Below are 22,685 nucleotides of genomic sequence, written 5' to 3' on the forward strand. Positions count from 1 at the left end.
AGACATAAGACCATCTGTAAGTTACTGGATCCACATTTGGAATCATAATAAAATATTTTTAAAAACCACTGTTATAAAATTATAGCCACATTTTTGGCATATTAAAATGCATGGCATTTATATACTTTCATAAAATAATGATTGGGAAGGGACATATATAATCACATATACATTTTGTTCTATATTTCAAAGTAAAGAATGTTCACTTCAGTAAAATCTTAAAATTAACTCTTAAATGACTTCTAAAAAGTCCAAGTTAAGCGTGTCTCAGAGTTTCCTAATTGTGGTTTCCTAATTTTTCTAGACCAGATTTCAAAATAGAGTTCAACAAAAGTAAAATCTGTTAATTATGTTGCCACTGTGTTTGTTTATGGTAATTACATAAGATTGACTATATCCATTTTGATAGGCTATCAGTCTTACAATTTTTTTTCTCAACTTGCTATGCTTGAATGTAGGATTATGCATAGAAAGCTATCATGTCCACATTCAGAGGATTGCCAAATATAATAATATAATGACAATACGACACTCACTGACAATGTCCCAAAAGTCAAGAAGAGTTATTCTTGAGAAAGTTTTCCCTCCCAACTCTCAGCTCAGAGACACATTGAGTAATAACTTTGAATTAGTCAGAATTGTTACTGGCTATATGACACATCCTAGGCAAGGAAAGTCCCTCAGTCCCTTCAAATATTCATTCTTCTTAAATGACAGAGTGCTAAAATTAGCAATGGCATTTTAATGTACTAAAGCAAAATAAACTTACTAAATGTCATACTTAAAACTCTAATTACAAGAATTGAACTTTAGGGACTAAGAATATATTATTAGATAATATATACACATAGATATTTAGAAAGAACCCATATATTACTAGTTAGAATACGTATATTGTGTAGTATTACAATATATACATACACATTTAACTGTAGTGATATAATGAGATCTTAGACCTATTACTATGCCAACTTTTAAAGTGTGTGGTTTATACATAGTTTCCTTATCCTCAGCAAAGATTCCTTCTTTTTAAAACACAGAGTACTATACTCAGCACTTCAATGTTGAAGGTTGAAGAATAACAATATAAACTCACTAGAAGTCATATTTAGAACTCTAGTCTCTTTAAAAATTATTATTCTGCCCTAGGAATACATGGTTTGTTCTTGGAGTGAAGTAATTTGCATTTGACTCTCAAGTCCAGTCATCAAAGGAAAAACATGGTTCAGAATTCAAATCAGAAAAGATAAGGTAAAATCAGTGAGTATGTAATCAAGATTTGATCAGAAATGTTGAGCTTCAGGCAATGGTTGTTTTTTTTCCCCTTTTTTTCAGTTTTATTGAGTTATAATTTCTTTTTTTTTTTTTTTAGCAAGAGAGACAGAGCAGAGAGAGGGACAGACAGACAGGAAGGGAGAGAGATGAGAAGCATCAATTCTTTGTTCGAGCACCTTAGTAGTCATTCACTGATTGCTTTCTCATATGTGCCTTGACCAGGGGGCCACAGCAGAGCAATTGACCCCTTGCTCAAGCCAGCGACCTTAGACTCAAGCCAGTGACCTTGGGGTCATGTCTATGATCCCATGCCCAAGTCAGTGACCCTGTGCTCAAGCTGGGGAGCCCTCTCTCAAGCCGTATGAGCCTGCTCTCAAGCCTGAGTTCTCAGAGTTTCGAACCTGGGTCCTCTGCATCCCAATCCAGTGCTCTATCCACTGCGCCACTGTCTGGTCAGGTGATATATAACTTTTTAAAGTTTGAAGTGCACAACGTAATTGTTTGATATAAGTATATACAGGTTGCGACAAAAGTAGATTTACAGTTATTCCTATGGTAAATTATACAATACATCATAATAAATAATAATACAAGAACAAACTCTGCGTTTCATATACTCAACATTTCAAAAGTAAACCTTGTTTGCCTTTCTCTGTATTGCAAAATGATTACCACAGTTAGATTATTTAACATGAATAAGTAACCTCACAAGGTGACCTTTTTTTTTTGTCTTTATGATGAGAACTTTTACAATTTACTTTTAGCAAATTTTAAATATACAGTAAAGTATTGTTAACTATAGTCATCATAGTGCATATTACATTCTCAGAATTCATTCATCTTATAACTGGAGTCTTGTACCTTTAAACCACCCTTCACATAATTTTTTCAACCCTCACCAAGGCAATGTTTTTTTGTTTTTAATTTTTAATTGAATTTATTGGGGTGAAATTGGTGAATAAAATTATATAGGTTTCAGCCTGACCAGGCGGTGGCACAGTGGATAGAGCATCGGACTGGGATGCGGAGGACCCAGGTTCGAGACCCCGAGGTCCCCAGCTTGAGTGCGGACTCATCTGGTTTGAGCAAAGCTCACCAGCTTGGACCCAAGGTCGCTGGCTCGAGCAAGGGGTTACTTGGTCTGCTGAAGGCCCACGGTCAAGGCATGTATGAGAGAGCAATCAATGAACAACTAAGGTGTCTCAACGAAAAACTAATGATTGATGCTTCTTAACTCTCCGTTCCTGTCTGTCTGTCCTTATCTATCCCTCTCTCTGGCTCTCTCTCTGTCTCTGTAAAAAAAAAAAAATTATATAGGTTTCAGATGCACAATTCTATAACACATCATCTGTATAGTATAAGTTCACCCCCCCAAGTCAAGCCTCTTTCCATCACCCTCTTCTCCCTCCCCCCACCCCCTTTCCCTCTGGTAATCCCCACACTGTTGTCTGTGTCTATGAGCTTTCCATTTTTTGCTTATTTCTTCACCTTTTTCTCCCATACCCCAAACCCCATTCCCTCTGACAGCAGTCAGTCTGTTCCTCATTTCTATGAGTCTTATCCTATTTTGTTTATTTTGTTCATTAGATTCCATGTATGAGTGAAATCATACGGTGTTTGTCTTTCTCTGACTGGCTTATTTCACTTAGCATAATACTCTCCAGGTCCATCCATCCTGTCACCAAAGGTAAGATTTCCTTCCTTTTTACAGCTGAGTAGTATTCCATTGTGTACATGCACAACAGCCTTTTTTTATCCACTCATCTACTGATGGGCACTTGGGCTGCTTCCAAATCTTGGCTATTGTAAGTAACGCTGCAGTGAACATAGGGGTGCATATAGTCTTTCAAACTCGTGCTTTGGGTTTCTTTGTATGTATTTTCAGAAGTGGAATTTCTGGGTCAAAAGGCAGTTTGGATTTTAAGGGTTTTTTTGTGTTTTTTTGTTTGTTTGTTTGTTTTTATTTTTCTGAAGCTGGAAATGGGGAGAGACAGTCAGACAGACTCCCGCATGCGCCCGACCGGGATCCACCCGGCACGCCCACCATAGGGTGACGCTCTGCCCACCAGGGGGCGATGCTCTGCCCATCCTGGGTGTTGCCATGTTGCGACCAGAGCCACTCTAGCGCCTGAGGCAGAGGCCACAGAGCCATCCCCAGCGCCCGGGCCATCTTTGCTCCAATGGAGCCTTGGCTGCGGGAGGGGAAGAGAGAGACAGAGAGGAAAGCGCGGCGGAGGGGTGGAGAAGCAAATGGGCGCTTCTCCTGTGTGCCCTGGCCGGGAATCGAACCCGGGTCCTCTGCACGCTAGGCCGACGCTCTACCGCTGAGCCAACCGGCCAGGGCGGATTTTAAGTTTTTTAAGATAACTCCATTCTGCTTTCCACGGTGGCTGCACCAATCTGCATTCCCACCAACAGTGCACAAGGGTTCCTTTTCTCCATGTGCTCAACCACTCTTGTTGTTTGTTGCTTTCTTGATGAGCGCCATTCTGACAGGGGTGAGGTGATATCTCACTGTGGTTTTAATTTGCATTTTTCTGATGATTAGTTACATTGAGCATCTTTTTATATGGCCCACAAGCCATATATGAAGTATCTATTTTGTCTATATATGCCCATTTCTTAATTGGATTGTTTGTATTTTTGATGCTGAGTTTTATAAGTTCTTTATAAATTTAGGATATTAAACTCTTATCAGATGTATCGGCAAATATGTGCTCCCATTCAGTGTCTTTTCTTTTCTTTTCTTTTTTTGGTATCAAATGAAAGAGAAAAAGAGTAAAAAGGGGGAAAATGTCCCTTTGATGTAGTAGCTCTGAGACATAAAACATCATATTTTTTGAGAGCTCCATATGACTTTAGAGACCATCTAGATTAATCTCCCTTCTCTCCCCCTGCCCCCCTGCCCGCCTGCCCCATTTTATAGTTGAGGAGACTGAATAGTTGCGGAAAGACAATTTAGTAAGGTCACACAATTAGGAGCAGTGCCAGGAACCAAAACCAGATGTCCCGAGTTGACGTCCATTGATCTTTGTACAACTGTTCACTAAAGCCAGAGAATTCAGTTTTGAGATGGCACTCAGTGGGAAATATTGCAGAATTGGGTCCCCTTTATTTGCAGGCTTTGGGAGAAATCCCACATTCTCCCCCCGCCCCCCTTGCAAGCAGTGTTCCAATACTCGTCAAAGCAGGAAGATCAGAGGATAACGTCCTCTGTGCAGGCGGAGTTCCCGTTTTAATGCGTGATTTACACAAGTACAAAACAGGACACTGAGAACATATCTAAATCAGTGAAGAAAAGTAAGTCAAGATAAGAGGAAATTCATATGGAACAGAATTATAGAGACAAAATAATATGTAGGCAAAACATTATGTAAAGAAATAGAAGCCACACTTTCTGGAACAGCGAAGACTTCTTAGTCCTATTTTTCCCCCTCTTTTTCTCGTTGATATAATTTCTAAAGTAAAAATCAGTTAAGTGAGTATTTACTATTCTTGGATTTATCATCCCTCTTCTGCTTTTGTGCTTGGAGAATTTTACAATCAGCAGGTCAAGAGAGGAAAGTAGGACTATCTGGTGATTGCACTCAAAGCAAAAGCTCACATACAATGAAGTGGCAATAGAAATGTGAGTGGCCTTTTACTAAAAGAGGCATTTCAAGTGTATTTGTGAAATGTGCACAGGCTGAAGAAGAGAGACCAGGAAAACTCAAGTGGAAAACATGAAAAATCAGAGAGATTATCGTTCAACATTCCATTCAACAGCTATTGATTGAGTATCCACCATGTGGGAGCTACGCCTCCAGGTCCCTGGATACATCTGTGAACAGGCAATTTCTTCCCTTGGCAAGCTTGCATTTAGGGCAGAGAAGTGGACAATAAAGTAAACAATGAACATGATAAATAATCGTGTTGTTTTGAAAGATGAGTGTTATGCAGGGGGGAGCAGAATGAAAGAGGAGTGACGGAGGTGAGGGAGGGCGGAAAGGGACTGCAGGGGAAGGTCTCACTGAGATGGTGATGGTCTGAGCAAGGGTTTGGGAGCGAGCCCTCCAGGCAGAGGAAGGAGCCAGTCGCCAGCCTGCGCCTGGCGTATTTGTGAACCGAGTCCTGGTGGAGAGTGTAAGCAATGGGATCGGAGAGATGCAGGGCAGCCTCATTGCGTAGAGACTTGTGGGTCATTTAAAAATACCTTGACTTTTACCCCTGAGAAAAGTGGTGATCTGATGGAACATCAACCTGGCTGCAGTGCGGAGAACAGAGCGCAGATTGCGGAAGGAATGTGGGTACCACCGAGGAAGCTGTCACTGTAACCCCGGGAACAGGTGTTGGTGTGGGCCAGGGTGATGACAGAAGGAGGCCCTGAGCCATGGTCTGTGGACAGAGTTTGAATGTGTAGACAGCAAGATTTCCTGGTGGATTGGACATGGTTGTGAGAGAGAAAGGGGGCTGGGGGAGGTGGGAAATCGAGGCAATAAAAGAGAAGGATGAGGGTAAAGGAGAGAAAAGGATAGTGTGTGTGTGTGTGTGTGTGTGTGTGTAGAAGTGGGGGATGAAGGTTACGGCAGAAGAGCCGTGTGTGTGTGTGTGTGTGTGTGTATGTGTGTGTGTAGAAGTGGGGGATGAAGGTTAAGGCAGAAGAGCCGTGTGTGTGTGTGTGTGTGTGTGTGTGTGTGTGTGTGTAGAAGTGGGGGATGAAGGTTACGGCAGAAGAGCCGTGTGTGTGTGTGTGTGTGTGTGTATGTGTGTGTGTGTATGTGTGTGTGTAGAAGTGGGGGATGAAGGTTAAGGCAGAAGAGCCGTGTGTGTGTGTGTGTGTGTGTGTGTAAGTGTAAATGGGGGATGAAGGTTAAGGAAGAAGAGCCGTATGTGTGTGTGTGTGTATGTGTAAGTGTAAATGGGGGATGAAGGTTAAGGAAGAAGAGCCGTGTGTGTGTGTGTGTGTGTGTGTGTAAGTGTAAATGGGGGATGAAGGTTAAGGAAGAAGAGCTGTGTGTGTGTGTATGTGTGTGTGTGTGTGTGTGTGTGTAGAAGTGGGGGATGAAGGTTAAGGCAGAAGAGCCGGGCGGACTCGGGTCTGGGCTGGTGGACTGTGTGGACACCAACCAGTTATACATGTCGTGCTCGGGGTTCCCAGCATGACCCTCTTCCCCAAACACCTGTGACATTCTTTCCTCTGGTGCTTCCCCAGAAGGGGACTGGTCCGGTGGTGAGTGAGGTCCTGGGGGACAGTCTGAAGTGCCGGCAGCCACAGCCGCCCCGGAGCCTGTATGGCAGCGGCTCCTCAGTGTGCCGCGGCCACCACTGGTCCCAGCGGGAACTGTCACGGAGAGTTTTCCTGGGGCACATCCTCGTCCTTCGCCTCACACACCAACCTGTGCAGATGGGTGAGCACTCGTGTCTACTGTATGTGCACTGTTGTATTTGTTAGAAAAATCTCAAGGGAAGAGAAGTCCTTGTACCATTTGCAAATGTGTAATTTTATAATCTGGTGCTTTTTAGCAACGACCTACAATTAAACCATAAAGAAAAATATAGGCTTGGCTTTTCACCCATAATCCATATTTTCATGATTATAATATGCCATTATAAATTATACAGGGGCTCAGAATCTGCCATTGCAGAGGTCAAAAAGAACTCGTAATTCTAAAGGACATTTTTAACTATGTAGCTTCATGGAGAAGGACAGGAATGAGATACATCACCTGACGTCCCTGTCCGCCTAAAACCTTTCAGTTTCCCTTCTTGTTCAGAAGGAAATCCAAAGTCTTTACAATAGTCGAACAGCCTGGCTTGATGCACCTTTCTGACCCTATTTCCAGCCGTATTTCCTGTCCCTGAGTGTGTCAGCCACAGTGACCTCCTGCAGTCAGTGCTGCCTGGAGTGCTCTGAGGAGCTGGCTGCATCAGTCCCCTGCGGTTACTGTTCCCACACCCCACGCTCTTTCCCCATAATTCACCACCTGCCTCCTCACATCACGTGGGGCAGCTTTCTGCCGCCCTGTCACCCCCTGAGAGCAGCCCGAGCTGCGCACCCACCTCCCGCGACTTTCTGTTCATTGTTCACCTTCGTCCTTAGTACATGCGTGCTTGTTCATTTATATGGAGTCTTTCTGCTGGACTAGAATGTAAACTCCATGAAGGCAAGCGGTCAAGGACTTTGTTTGCTATTAACTCTGGCACCGGTGCCTGGCATGTACAGGTGGTTGGTAAAGATTTGCTGAGTGAAGAACATGCATGAGTCCTGATCGGGTGGTTCATTGAACAGAGTGTCATCCCGATATGCCAGAGTTGTGGTTTGATTCCCGATCAGGGCACCTATAAGAATCAACTAATGTATGCATAAATAAGTGGAACAACAAATGGATGTTTCTCTCTCTTTCTCCTTTCCTCTCTCTAAAATAAAATTTTAAAAAAAGAATGTGACTTTTGTGATGCATTTATACTATAGTCCACTTTCCAGTTCTTGAAATGCTGCCACTGTCCCCAGCTCCTGGCTGCTCTGACACCAAGCTCTCCCGGTTCTGTTTCAGACACTTAGGGATCTACAAGCCTTGCCTGCTCTTGCAACCCCGCTGCGCTCCAGTCATTGGACACCAGTAGTCGTAGCCACCACGCCCTTTGAAATGTTCGTGCCTTTGCCCTGGCCGGTCCGTCTGTCTGAACTGTCCTCCCTACTCTTTCTTCCTGGCAACCTCTTACGCTAATGTCCAAACCCACTTTTCATGTTCCCTCTCCTGATGCACTTTTCTTCATACGGTCTTTATCCCTCTTGGCTGCCCAGTCCCCTCTGTCTCTTGCTACATGGTTTGTGCCTGAATTTGTGTCACTTCAATGACAGACGCTTCCTACCTGCATTTTCTTCTGAGTGATGGATTCTTTGAGGGCAGAACTACAATTTACTTGTATCTTTGAATGCTAACATAATCCCAGTGCATCTCATGCAATGGGAGCTCAGCAAATAACTTCTGAATGAAAATTAAAAATATATATATATATTGTTGAGTAACTCTGCTGGTTAAAATGCTTTCAAATGCCCGTGTTTCCCTATAGCCAGAGCGGTCCTCTCCTGTGCCGAGCAAACCCAGTGAGCGAGGAAGAGCGTATAGTGTGCACTCGGCACACACCGAGGGGAGCCATGGGAAATCGCTAGGGTAGTTCCACTGAAGCACAGCACATGTCTTAATGTCAAGTGCAACCAGCTCTTTGGCCATTGACTAGAGGTGAAATGAATCTAGAGATCTGATTCTAACTGAGGAGGTTCTGAATCTGAATCACATTTCTTGGAAAGTAATCCAGAACGGGATCCTTACTGTGTTTAGTGTCCGGTTGCGTGATGTCTCCTTTTATTTTTATAAGCTCACTGCTCTCTCTAGCATGAGTCTCCCCTGGGAAGGGGACATAGAGAGAGGAAGGAGGAAGGTTGCTCTTCAAGAAACACATGAGAGAATTCCCAGAGGGCACGTGAAGATGACAAGGCATATATGCCACTATTATTGCCACAGTGATTTGTTTACTAGCAACTAAATATATATGCAAACCATCAGTGAACCCTCTTTATCTTGTCTTATGATGCAGCCACTACTTTGACCTTATGCCTCTCTGTCGCTTAAGGTTACTTCCTTGCTTGGTGGAAGTACATGCCCACATAAATTATTCAGAAAGGGTGCTTTGCAACTAAATTTCTGAGTTCTTAAGTGTCTTAAAGTATTTGTATTTAAGTAACACACTTGATTGCTAGTATGTACTGGCTGGAAGTGGACTTAAAGTTTAAAAATCATTTCCCTCACAAAGTGTGGATGTTCATGATAGGACTTTGATGTCAGTCTCATTCTGTGTCTCTTTTGAGGATGACACTTTTCCGTTTTTAAGGCTCTGTGGGGATTTGAAATATTATTAGAATATGTCTAAGTGTATATATGTTTTTATGTACACAGCTTTGCATTGGTTAGACTAATTGCATCTGTAGAGTTGAATTACTTTTCAGTTTCTGAAAGTTATTTTCTATTCTTAGATGAAAACTTCTTCTCCTTTCTTTCCCAGAGTTCTCGGGAACCCTGTTATCAAATAGAGGGCCTCTGCATTGAGCTCTAGGTTTTCCCCATCTCACATATTTTATCCATTTGCCTCCTTTTATGAGGGATTACTTTAATTATATTTGCAGACCTTCTATTAATTTATGCAGTTGTAGTTTTTATCTTGAAGTGCTTCCCCTTACACTTTGTTCTTTCCATGAAAGCATGTCTGTGTTCAAAATCCCTTTTGAGATTATTACTTCTGTTGCCTGAATTATCTCTGATTTTCCAGAGCTGTTTATATTTATTTACTTATTTATTTTCTTTCTCTTCATCCTACTGGCTCTCCTTAGATGCTGGGAAATTCCTGCTTTGACACTAATATTTATGAAAGTAGTAACTGGTGTCATTTTCCCCTGTGGTAGTGTAAATGGGCCAGTGGGGAGCGCTCAGTCAGGTCAGCTGGTGTGGGACAGAGCGTGTGGATGGCCACACCCCACTTTGGAGTGTGCATTCCAGAAGATGGCTCATAGTCTCTGAATCTCCTTAAATGATAAAATGAGGAAGGCTGTATTTTGGGGCAACAGTATCCACACTAGAAGCCTCGGCTTTCTCCTGCACATTCTTTTCTTGGGAGAGTCATCTGAATAATCTTCCTAGCATTAAACACTGGTTACCCGCATAGAAAGAAGGCAGTTAAGGAGTTGAGGTTGTAGTTCTGGTCTTTTTAAACAACTAGCATTTCTTCACTTCCTTGTATTCAGTACTGCCTCTTTTTCCTTTATTATACTTGCTTTTTCGGGTATGTGGGGGGGTTCCATTGGGTGGAGCATCTCTTATTTCTTCTGTGGTTCCATGGGATCATGTTCAGGGTACTAGCTCTAGTTTTTGTAGCATTTCCACATCCATTTCCCTCTTCTGGAAATTTGTTTTTTGTTTGTTTGTTTGTTTTAAATCACTGTTTTTCACAATTCTTTCATTCTCTTGTATTATTGTTATACATTTTTTTTGTATCCTGATACTCAGAAGCATTTAATTATAAAATACTATTGAATGTATGGAAAGGTTGTAAGACTAGCACAAAGTTTCTGTGTGCCCCCACTCACTGTTCCCTAATGTTAAAGACTTACATCACTGTAGTACAGTTACCAAAGCTAAGCAATTAATAGTTGCACCATCCTGTTAGCCTCACTGCAGAGTTTATATGGGACTGTGGTTTTTCTACTAGTTTCCTTGTTCCGAAATCCAATCCAGAACCTCACGTTGCCCTCACACGTCATGTCCACTTGTTCCCCCAATCTGTCACTTGTTCCCCCAATCTGTAGCAATGCCTTAGTCCTTCTTGGCCATGACTTTTAAAGTGTACTGGTCAGTTCTTTTGTCGAATGCCCCTTCTGACAAAATAGGGTCTGTCTGATGTTTTCTCATTGTTAGACTCGAGGTTCCATATTTTTAGCAAGAATGCTATGGAACTGATCTGCCCTTCTTAGTGTATCCTACCAGGGATTATTATGTTGATATGTATTATCATTTGAGATAATACCCTTCATCACTATATTAAAGTGGTATCTGCAGGTTTTTCTTCATTGTAATGCTTCTCACTTTTTTGCTTTATAATACCATGGGAAAAATACTTTGGGATTATGTAAATATCATGTTTCTTTTTAAAGTTTGATCCCCTGATCTCAGCACCCCCCATGGATTTCTGCTATATCAATTATATCTAATTCAAATAATGATTTACCATTTTATTTTTATTTTTTGTAAGACATAGCTATTTCTTCCTTTCTCTATTTATTCTGTGATATTTAATCTCTGTGTGGACTCACAGATAATTTAATTTTCTGGATTATAATCCATTGCTGTCATTATTTATTTATTTTGGGGGGGTACTTTTCTGAAGCTGGAAACCGGGAGAGACAGTCAGACAGACTCCCGCATGCGCCCAACCAGGATCCACCTGGCACGCCCACCAGGGGCGACGCTCTGCCCACCAGGGGGCGATGCTCTTCCCTTCTGGGGCATTGTCTGTTGCAACTAGAGCCATTATAGTGTCTGAGGTGGAGGCCATGGAGCCATCCTCAGTGCCCAGGCCAACTTTGCTCCCATGGAGCCTTGGCTGTGGGAGGGGGAGAGAGAGACAGAGAGAAAGGAGAGGAATAAGGGGGAGAAACAGATGGGCACTTCTCCTGTATGTCCTGGCCAGGAATTGAACCCAGGACATCCATCCACATGCTGGGCCAACGCTCTACCCCTGAGCCAACCAGCCAGGGTCCAGATACAAATTTTAAATGAATGCATTTGAAGATTTGTTCTTTTTAAGAAAAATTACTCTGTTATTTTCCCACTTACACTCCCAAATCTTTCAGAAAGAAAAGATCTTTTGAATAAAGATCAAGCTAGACTGGCGTAGGTAGAACAGTGCAAGCACTCCCATACACATTACTGAAACCATCGCCACAGTAAAGAGAAATGCAGAGGTGCCTGTTAGCACAACAAGTAGCCTGCGAGTCTCTTTTTTTTTTTTTTTTTTTTTTTTTTTGCATTTTTCCGAAGCTGGAAACGGGAGGCAGTCAGACAGACTCCCGCATGCGCCCAACCGGGATCCACCCAGCATGCCCACCAGGTCGCTCTGTTGCATCCAGAGCCATTCTAGCACCTGATGCAGAGGCCACAGAGCCATCCCTAGCGCCCGGGCCATCTTTGCTCCAATGGAGCCTCAGCTGCGGGAGGGGTTAGAGAGAGACAGAGAGGAAGGAGAGGGGGAGGGATGGAGAAGCAGATGGGTGCTTCTCCTGTGTTCCCTGGCCGGGAATCAAACCTGGGACTCCTACATGCCAGGGTGACCACTGAGCCAACCGGCCAGGGCCAAGCCTGCCAGTCTCATAGAGAGATACGTGGAGTCTTCGTTTCATCAGTTTATCAGAAAACTGCCTGTGAAAGGGTTTAGTGTCAACAATAGGAAAATAAATGAGATTTGGTTCAAAATTTAGCACATCTTTAAGCCATAACAGTGTTTGCAAGGTGGTAGACTCTCAGTATATGCTGGTTAAAATGAATGAATAAGCCCTGACTGGTGGCCCAGTACATAGAGCATCCTTCCAGAGCACGGAGGTTGCTGGCCGGATCCTGTGGTTGCTAAGTGGACACTGAAGTCACTGGTAAGAGCCCAGATCAGTGCACAAATGAGAAGCAAGCAATGGGTGCACAACTAAATGGAACAAGTTGATGCTTCTCTTATTCTTTCTCCCTTCCTCATTCTCAAAGAAAAAAGAAATGAATGAATGAATCCAACCAGTATTACCACTGATAAGGAATACCACAAAGTTCTTTAATACAGAGCAATACATTGTCAAACAGCATCACATAGCTCATACAACCACGTATCACTAATTTATCCACAAACACATACCACTCAGACACAATTCTAAGCATGTGTATCTTTAAATGGAAGTACTTTATCACATAATATATTTTTCCCCGTTTTATAACTTTTAAAAGGTTTTTGGAATGGATTCAAATGTATAGGATTAGCCCTGTAAGATGGAACATTTTGAAAGTCTTGAGTGATACAGTAATAGCTATATTGTTTGTGAATTCAGGAATGACAAACATAACAAATGTGGTGTCTGCTTCAAACAGAAACTAGTGGAATCTGTATATTTGGAGATATGTGGCATAAATAGATGTATTTCCCTGTACGTCAGTAAGAAGTCTTTTATTAACAAAATTCATTGGAATGAAACCTGACTCTATTCCATATGAAATTTCCCATTGCAGACCAAATTTCTACTAGTGTGCTTTAAAGTTAAAGTAAAATTTTGGCAAAGCTGATATTTATAAAAATACTTTTATGGGGGAAATGATTTGCATTTTATTCTTTCTTACTTTATGCCTTCATGTTGATGGACTATATCAGGGGTCCCCAAACTACGGCCCGGCCCGCGGGTGGCATGCGGCCCCCTAAGGCCATTTATCAGCCTCCACCGCACCTCCGGAAGGGACACCTCTTTCATTGGTGGTCAGTGAGAGAAGCATAGTACTCATGGAAATACTGGTCAGTTTGTTGATTGATTTAAAATTACTTGTTCTTTATTTTAAATATTGTATTTGTTCCTGTTTCTTTTTTTTACTTTAAAATAAGGTATGTGCAGTGTGCATAGAGTTTTGTTGATAGTTTTTTTTTATAGTCCGGCCCTCCAACGGTCTGAGGGACAGTGAACTAGCCCCCTGTGTAAAAAGTTTGGGACTATATCATTTAATACCTTCCTGTAAAAAAATATTTGTAGGAGCTACTGTTGTTTTCTGAGATTTCAAATGTCTGAAACTCTGTTGTTCTGTTCTCAGTTTTGATTGGCAGTTTGAATGGATATGAGATTTTAAATTTAAAAAGAAATGTCCCTTAGACTTTCATATGTTGATATCCTTAATGGGTCCTTTAAGTCCTTATCTATTCCTGTCAATTATCCATGTCTCTGTTTTGTGCTGAACTTTCTGAGAGAACTTGTCAGCTTTCTCAGCAAAGGAGGCTACTGTACATTTTGTTTCCTGTTTCTTTTTTATTTTAATAGTATCCTCTTTATTTCATAGATGTACAGTCATCTATGGTCCATGGGACATTGGTTCCAGGACCACTGTGGAAACCAAAATCTGTGGATGTTCAAGTCACTTAAATAAAATGGCGTAGTATTTGCATGTAACGTATATATATCTTCTCTTGTATTTATATCATCTCTAGATTATTTATAATACCGAATACTGCAAATGCTAGGTACATAGTTGTTAACCTGTATTGTTAGGGGAATAATGACAAGGAAAATGTGTGTACATGTTCAGTACACAGGCAACCATTTGTAGGCCTAACTATTATACATAGAGATGTCAACAACAATGCAGCATTGTTTTCTAATATTTTCAATCGCCATCACCGTTGGTTGAACCCATGGAGGCTGACCCCACAGGTATGGAGAGGCAACCGTGCCATTTTGTGTTTATGAGGATAATACTGGTGTCTGTAATTATAGACTCTGGACTGCATTCTCTGAGGTTTTCTGAGTTCCCTTTCTTTTACTTATTTGTTTACATGCCAGGTTTGTTGTCCATTCAGGCCAGGAGCTTTCTTAAAACAGTGCATCCTGTTGGAGAAAGGGGCACAGAAAGGCAGTTGGGAGCTCTGTATGCCTGACTGGGGAATTTACCAGGACGATTGAGGCAGGCACCTGACTATTGGTCTGAGTGGGTCATGAGAGTCAGTCTCTTTAGGTGTTTTCTTTTTTGTTCAGTTCCTTTCTCCAGGAAGAGAGAGAAAAGTAGCTTGCTTTTTGTGTGACTTTGTCACTGTAGCCATGTTTGTGTTTTAGCCTTCCTCTGTGTATATCAGCATTGTGTTTTCAAAATTCTAAAATTATGTTGGCAATCCTTTTCTCCTATTGTCTCCTGTCCTGTCTTTGTCCTTCAGTAATATATACATATATATATTTCATGTCCATATGCAAAGTGGGGAAGGTAGTAAGTGAGCTGTACCTTGAAGAATGCTTATCTTCCATCGGTCTTCCAAGTGCAGATTGGTTGGGGAGACAAACAGGGAGAGAGACTGGGAAGGAGATGCAAAGTGAGTTATATACTATGATGCATATGATTGGATGGACAACCTTGTTCGTTCAGCTACTCATACTTTCCTAAGAGTATTGTTCTCTAAGGGAATATATGGTATTAATCATCTTATTTAGATAGAATACCTTTATAACATACTCTTGATTCTTTGAGACATCTTATTCCAATATGTAACATCCCAACATACATCACATGGCTATTTTACTCATGTGAAAAGTAGCAAATGGATAATATGTAACACTTTAATGAAAATTATAATTTAAGAGTTGGTATTATTAGGAAGGAAAAGAATTGGGGAGACCACTCCTAATAATGTAGCTCTATTAGGGGTTTTTAATTTTATGAGAGAACAAAATGAGGAAATTGGACATAGGAAACAAAATTATGTTCTGACATAGTTTCACTGATGGGCCAATTGAGATATAAGTGGCTTTCCAGTCATTGGAAGGACTTCACAGAAGTCACTTACATGTACATTTATGAGTTTGAAGGATTGAGCTTTTATACTTTAAAACAGTGGAGGTATGGAAAACATTTTATTCATTTATTTCTCTATCAAGGTAAGTGTCAAATAAGTAGTTTTTATTTTGTAACTTCAACTTCTTGTTTGTGTGCAAAAGTTTATTGACTACCAAACCAATATTATTATGGGAAATTTGCAAATAGAAAAAAATAAAATAACTCAATTGTGTCACTTCTCAAGAATAACTGTTTTGATATTTGATTCAGTCCTTTTCTTTCCAAACACACACTAGAGACATGACTACGTTTTTAAATTTCCTGTTATGCAGTTTCCCCATTTCGTTATATTCGCTTTGAGAGTTTGAATTCTAATGATGGCACACTGGTCTTGAAGCCTTCATTCCAAAACCCTGATAGTCTTATAAAGCCGAATAACATCTCCCAGTCATTCTCTTTCCAGCCCAGCCCCGGGGGGGGGGGGGGGGGGGGGGGGGACGGGACCAGGGAGGCCCGGGAAGGGGGGGGGAGTGCTCACGTGTCTGAAACGGGTCCCGCAGACGCTGCTGTCATAGATGAGGCTGCAACATTCCTGGTGTCTCTGACCTCGGACTCACTTAACATTATAGTCTGGATTCCATTAAAGGAATTTCATGTTTTTCCTTTGCAAGAGTCACCCCCTACCACGACAACTACTTTAAAATGTTTTTTTTTTCTTTTTCAGTTAGAAAAGCAACTTTTTTCCCCAAAAGAAATTTATAGTTCAGATTTATACCAAGTTCTCGCTAACTGGAGCAAGCCAGGTTTTCACTAAAGCCTCAGCTTTCCTCTGTAAAACATGAGTCACTCCCTTGGAAGAAGCAGCTTTTTACAGGCAGTGGGATAAAACAGCCGCAGATGTGCACGGAAAATGATGGGCTTAAGAATGTACCTGCGAAGCATTTTTTTTTTTTTTTTTAATTTGGAGGAAAAAAAGGATGAAAGAAAAAAGACTAAACTGCGATGCTAAACTAAGGGTGACGCAGTAGAAAGGAAATAAGTTTTTGATCCGTTTCAACCAGCGTTTTCTTTCCCCCTTTTCTTTATTCTTGGGAAGTTCTTGAGACCGTGCCAAGTCTTTCTCACTGCACAATTTTTAAAGGTATTCGCCATTCCCCTGTGTAACTGGTTGCTTTTTTTTTTTTTTTTTTTTTTTTTTTACTGTGCAGGACTGTAGTGATGCCTGTGGCCAAAGAGTTTGATCCAGACATGGTCCTAGTTTCCGCTGGGTTTGATGCGTTAGAAGGCCACGCCCCTCCTCTGGGGGGATACAAAGTGACAGCAAAATGTAAGTATGTCCTTCAGGGCTTTATGAACTGCTATGACATAATAACATCCTTTGGGTCTTTAAAATAGCACCTTTTGCACATGTCTAGTAAAGTTAGGTGAGACTTTTGAAAATGACTCAGGTGGTGTTTACTGCTCTGTCCGATTCATCTCTTTGTAGAAATTGGCCTTCAAGAAAAACAAAGTTAATTTGTTTCCTTTGGTGGGCTTGGGGGACAATTCAGAACCTTTATGTTTTTCGGGTGTCCCATGTTGCTCTTTAAAGGCAGACGTGATCGGGCTTCTGTTTAAAATAGGTTGAGTGACTTGAAAGGTCATGAGTCTAGAAAAGCTACTGGACTTTTTACATGCAGAATAGAAGTTACTGCATTTATTCCATTGTACATGGAGGGGGAAAAAGCTATTTCCCAACAATACTGGGCTCTTTGGGTTTGAATACAAATGTGGTTCCCTGTGCTCAGAGGCTTTGTACATGCCTGTGGGCAATGTTCAGGATCTTCTGTTGTATTGCAAAGAATAATTTCTTGGCTATATTCCTTAGTAAGTAGACACCAAATGAGCAAATGAATTTTGTGTTATATTGCATTTGATTGATGTGACAGTGCAATTTGGCTAGGAAGCCTCTTGCTTTAAGAAGACTTTCTGTGTTGTCTGCGTGTGAAAACAAGGCATATGCACAGTCCACACACACACACAAATGTTTACAAGCCCTCTGGATATCTATTTAAAAAAAGAAGAATAAAGAAAAACTACACAAAGAATAGGATCCATCACTGTTTTTATAGAGGGTGGGAAGGGGGGTTTGAAAACAAATCAAAAACAACCCAAATAGTTTTAAGTGAGAGAGATGATTTTGGATCAAGCATGTTTTATTAATTTGAAAAGAACCAAAGAACCAACATCATGCCAACCTTTGTTTTTAGTTGGCATCTCATGTGAGAGAGTTTTCTAAACTCTAATTGTTCCAGTAACATTGTTAGGTAGTAGCTATTTTTAACATCTATTATTTACCCAGGGTTCCTCGTGCCTTGTTGTCTATTGAAAACATATTAAAAGAAACAACTATACAGACACAGACAAAACTGATTCACAATTTTGGTATAATGTAACAGAAAGGTGTTCCATCACATCCAATGTTTTTATACCTCTTTTACTTTCTTCATGGAATGCCACTGAAACGGAAGTCAATCTTTCTACTAGTCTATACTTCATTTGAGTCAAAATTGGTGAATAGGTGAGTCTATATTAAAAAAAGAGAGAGAGAGAGCGAGCTTATGCTCCTACATGAGAGAAACCCAAATGACAGAAAACACATGGAACAAAGATGGAAATCCAGAAAAGGTGTTCCTTATTATTAAATCCAAGAATCTCCCTCAGGAGGCAGAAATATCAAAGGAATATCTATATTTGGGTCTTTCTCTTTGCCAAGGAGGCAAGTTGTAGCATGTCTTAAAATCAGCTAGAAGGAATTAATCTTTTTGTTTGCTTATTTATCCATGGGTATTCTTTTCCAACTCAAGTTCAAATATCAAATGCCATTTTGGAAGGTAGAGTAAAAAGTAATAGCAGCATGATTCCTTTTGGACATAGGTAGACATAAGAAACATGGTTTCTACCTCTTGTTAGCTTCAGTACAATACACCAAGGCTTTCCTTATTGTTGTGTTTCTGTATCCATTTGGGGGAACATTCTTCATCGCTTTCTCTGCCAGGATGAGTTTGTCTATAATCTCTCCAACTTCCCACACTTTTCAATCTATTCTCTTCTGGGGTATTTTTCTGCTAAACAGATTATATGGTTCCTTACTGGGTGATTTGTTTACTAAGAAAAACAGACATAAATTTTAAGTGATTTAATAACTGGCCATTTCTTAAGTACTTGTAGTTAATAAGGAAAAGATATACAATGAGGAGAATCTTAGAATGCAAGGAGATGTAGCAGAGGCTAGCTCCAACAGTGCACATAATTTATACATGAGAAAACTAATTTGAATCACCATATGAAATAACTGGGGTTAAAACCGAAGTGTTTATGCTGAATTTGCAGTTAGATAAATTTCATCAGGCTTTTACCAGATATTCTCACTAGAGAGAAAAATGTTTTATAAAAAGCATGAGATCCAAGAACTTTGATGCACCCTGTAGAGGCCATTTTGGTGCCTAAGACCCTTAACTTTTCAAGCACAGTCTGTGATAAGACACTGCCTAGTCCCATGATACTCATGTGAAAAACCACAGAGCATCTGGGCAACTGTTTGTATATATCATCTCATGCAGGCCTGAGTTTGCCAGCTGTATTTTCTAGAGACATGGCCACGTGAACTGGGTAGAGATGAGCATTACTGGTGGCTGTGTAATTATTCCCCAAATATCTCACATCTTGGGTCTTTTTTTGTTCTCTTTCTAACACCTGACAGATGCATTTATATTGCTTTGGTCTGAAAGTTCTGTACAGGCCAATCATATTGGGCCTTCGCTGTCCCATGCCACAATTCATCCTCCGTTTGAGGGGAGTGTAAAATGAGGCTAGAAATGGGCTAAATCTAAAAGAAGGAAATTAGAAACAAGTGATGTTTTCCATCCTGAAAAAACTCACCCTAGCCTCAAGTAAAATGTTTAAGAACTATAGAGAGTGGTTTTGCGATCATGTCAGAGGAGCAAAAATAAAATTTGTTGTCTTAGCACATTGAAGTGATATATTAAAACATAATTTTCTTTGATAGAAAAGGTTAAAGTCAAAACAACTAGTTTTTGCTTGTTTTTAAATACCTAATTAGCTAGCTGATTTTTAAGGAATTGTTTGATAATAACTATGACAAAAGTTTTAGTCCAAATACAGAAGTGATTTGAGATTAAAGTAATTTGAAATTAGTTCTTAGCTAGTAGTATTTTTTTCTCTCTCTTCTCTCATTTCTTTACATATTAAGTGTTCTTTGCTGTGAAACTACAACAAAAATATTCAGATTTGTTTCTGCTAAATTTTTAAATAAATTATCTGAATTAGTTGTTTGAAATCTATGCCCCTTATTCAATTAACCAGCAAGATTAAGCCCAAGAGGAAAAGAATAAGTATCTTTGTGTTCTACCCTAAGCCCTACCTCAAACTTTACCTTGGAGTTATCGGTTATCTTTTTGAATACTCTCATTTTGATCTGATTGTCTTCAGGTTACAGTTTAAGAAGGTTGGCATGAAAACTAAGTACCATGTTCAAACAATAAAATGGAATAAAATCAATTTACCATATTGCAGCACCCCCTAGCTTTACTGTGCTGTTATTGTTAATAAATATATAATAAAGGTTTTTTAGTTGAAATTCATTTTACAAAACAGTATTTTTTTTTCTTTATATTCAACATTGGTTTCAGGTAGTGAATGCATCTGTGCAAATTGCTTTTCTCATGTGAATAAAAATTTTCCTTTCATTGAAGTAGTGCAAAAGTCATTGTAAGATGATAGCCACATCTGATTTAGAAATGTTTCTTTAATAAACATGAAGTAGTTTTATAGTTCTTGAGATAGAAACTATTTCCCTCTGCAAATACACAAGTTGGATTTTGACAAGTAAAAAAATAGCTAGTAGGGCCCTGGCCGGTTGGCTCAGTGGTAGAACGTCGGCCTGACGTGCAAGGGGTCCTGGGTTCGATTCCCGGCCAGGGCACACAGGAGAAGCGCCCATTTGCTTCTCCACCCCTCCCCCTCTCCTTTCTCTCTGTCTTTCTCTTCCCCTCCTGCAGCAAGGCTCCATTGGAGCAAAGTTGGCCTGGGCGCTGGGGATGGCTCCTTGGCCTCTGCCCCAGGCGCTAGAGTGGCTCTGGTCGCAACAGAGTGATGCCCCGTAGGGGCAGAGCATCGCCCCCTGGTGGGCAGAGTGTTGCCCCCTGGTGGGTGTGCTGGGTGGATCCCGGTCGGGCGCATGCGGGAGTCTGTCTGACTGTCTCTCCCCATTTCCAGCTTCGGAAAAATACAAAAAAAAAAAAAAATAGCTAGTAGTTGGAGGAAATGTCGAATAATGTATCTGAGAGTCCTGAATTACCATCTTCACTTGGCAGAATGTTTTGTCCTCTTCAGTGCTCCTCCTACTCCCTCTTTTACCCTGTGGATGTGTGTCTGACAGGGAGCGAGCACTGTTGTGGGACAGGTACAGATGGATCCGCACTTAACTGCGACTTACTCCTGGGGAAGTACAAAAATCCCTTGATTAGTTAATCCTCCAAAAATAAATCTCTAAGAAGTCTAAGTGCTAAACCAGTCAACAAACAAGTGCCAATAAATAAACCTTGTTAAACAAATGAGCGTGTTGGTGTACTTAATTTGCTAATGCGATATATGTGCTAACAAACTTCATTATTTCTACCATTTAGAATTGGCAGCAGCTAAATATTTTTATTATATTAACTCCAAGTCTTTTGTTTATAAAAGAAATAAAAATCACTGCCCCTGAGTTCTATTTGCCTTTCCCTCCTATACAATGTCATAATTTGTGTTTCTTCCAGTATACACACATACATACCATACAATATCATTTTAGTAAGTTTGGTTTCCAATTTGCCATCTATAGCAGGGGGCCCCAAACTACGGCCTGAGGCCATTTATCTGGCCCCTGCCGCACTTCCGGAAGGGGCATCTTTTTTATTGGTGGTCAGTGAGAGGAGCACATTGACCATCTCATTAGCCGAAAGCAGGCCCATAGTTCCTGTTGAAATACTGGTCAGTTTGTTGATTTAAATTTACTTGTTCTTTATTTTAAATATTGTATTTGTTCCCGTTTTGTTTTTTTACTTTAAAATAAGATATGTGCAGTGTGCATAGGGATTTGTTCATAGTTTTTTTTTATAGTCCGGCCCTCCAACGGTCTGAGGGACAGTGAACTGGCCCCTTGTGTAAAAATTTTGAGGACCCCTGGTCTATAGCAAAAGTTAAATTATTGTTCTATACAGATACTTTATGGAACTTACTTGTTTTGCTTTTAATATCTTTGTTTTGACATATACTCAAGAATGTTTATATATCCTTTTACTTTCTATAGATTAGGCCACTATGGACATATACTATTATGTATTTTGTCTGTCCTCCCATTAGTGGACTGCTGAGTTGTTTTTGGTTTTCACTATTGTAAGCAATGGTGAAGTGAGCACCGTTTCACAGGGTTGTTTTTTGTTTTTTTCTTTTTGCCTGTTTTGGTCAGGTTGGGCTTCTGTTCCTTTTTCAGCATGTAGCAAATGAAAACATGGAGAGGGCCAGCTAAACAAGGAAGGAATGCCTTCTCCCTTCCTTAGCTACTCCTCAAAGCACAGCAGCCCACATCCCTTGTGTCTCACAAACACATACACCCGTCCAACGAATCTTTCCTCTTCTCTTTACCATTTTACATGTTGTATATCGCACCCCTTCTCTTCCCATAAAGTGGTCAGAGAGCATTTTGTTGTGTACTAATGTTCTTCAGGTCCCATCCAAACCTCAAGGGAAGAATACGGGCTGGATAGAAGTCATGGGATAGAGCGATAAAAATTCGTATTTTAAGGTGTTTTCAAGCAGTACTTTGGGAATTAAATTTAAATGGAAAAGATGATTTTCTCCTCCAAGCCAATTTGGTTGACTTTATGCTCAGTGACTATGGAGGGCAGCGGGGCCCTGAGGTTGGCAGCACCGTCTGGTTGTGCAGCAGGTAAGTGATAACCCTGGCAAGGGCTCTTAGAATGGTCACAGGGCTGCCACTCAACCTCCTCAAGATGGATTTCTTGACCCTAAAGTGAACACTGATTTCATCCTGGCATGTTACTGTTATTGATGATGGAGTAAAGATGCCCGAAGGTATACTCTGTGCTAGGCACTATATGCAGGACTTTTCTGCGTAACTCATTTTGTAGTTTACGATTAAATGAGATAATACATATAGAGCAGCCTTTTCTTGTATGTTTTTATTATTATAATTCTTGTATCTCCTCATTACCCTGAAGTCACTAAAGAGGATTGGGCAGTTATTTGCATTTCCAAATT

The 22,685-nt window shown here is 40.6% G+C and overlaps 1 protein-coding gene across 1 annotated transcript in view; it reads left to right on the forward strand.

Moving 5' to 3' along the window:
- The window catches only part of HDAC9 (histone deacetylase 9), a 967,189-nt gene that overhangs the window by 819,294 nt on the left and 125,210 nt on the right, over positions 1-22,685 (forward strand). The window contains exon 23 of the mRNA XM_066238685.1: positions 16,571-16,689. Within this exon, the coding sequence (XP_066094782.1) occupies positions 16,571-16,689 (119 nt within the window). The remainder of the gene's footprint in view (positions 1-16,570; positions 16,690-22,685) is intronic.

The sequence above is a fragment of the Saccopteryx bilineata genome, chromosome 7 (assembly GCF_036850765.1).
Source record: "Saccopteryx bilineata isolate mSacBil1 chromosome 7, mSacBil1_pri_phased_curated, whole genome shotgun sequence".
In the NCBI taxonomy this organism is placed as follows: domain Eukaryota; kingdom Metazoa; phylum Chordata; class Mammalia; order Chiroptera; family Emballonuridae; genus Saccopteryx; species Saccopteryx bilineata.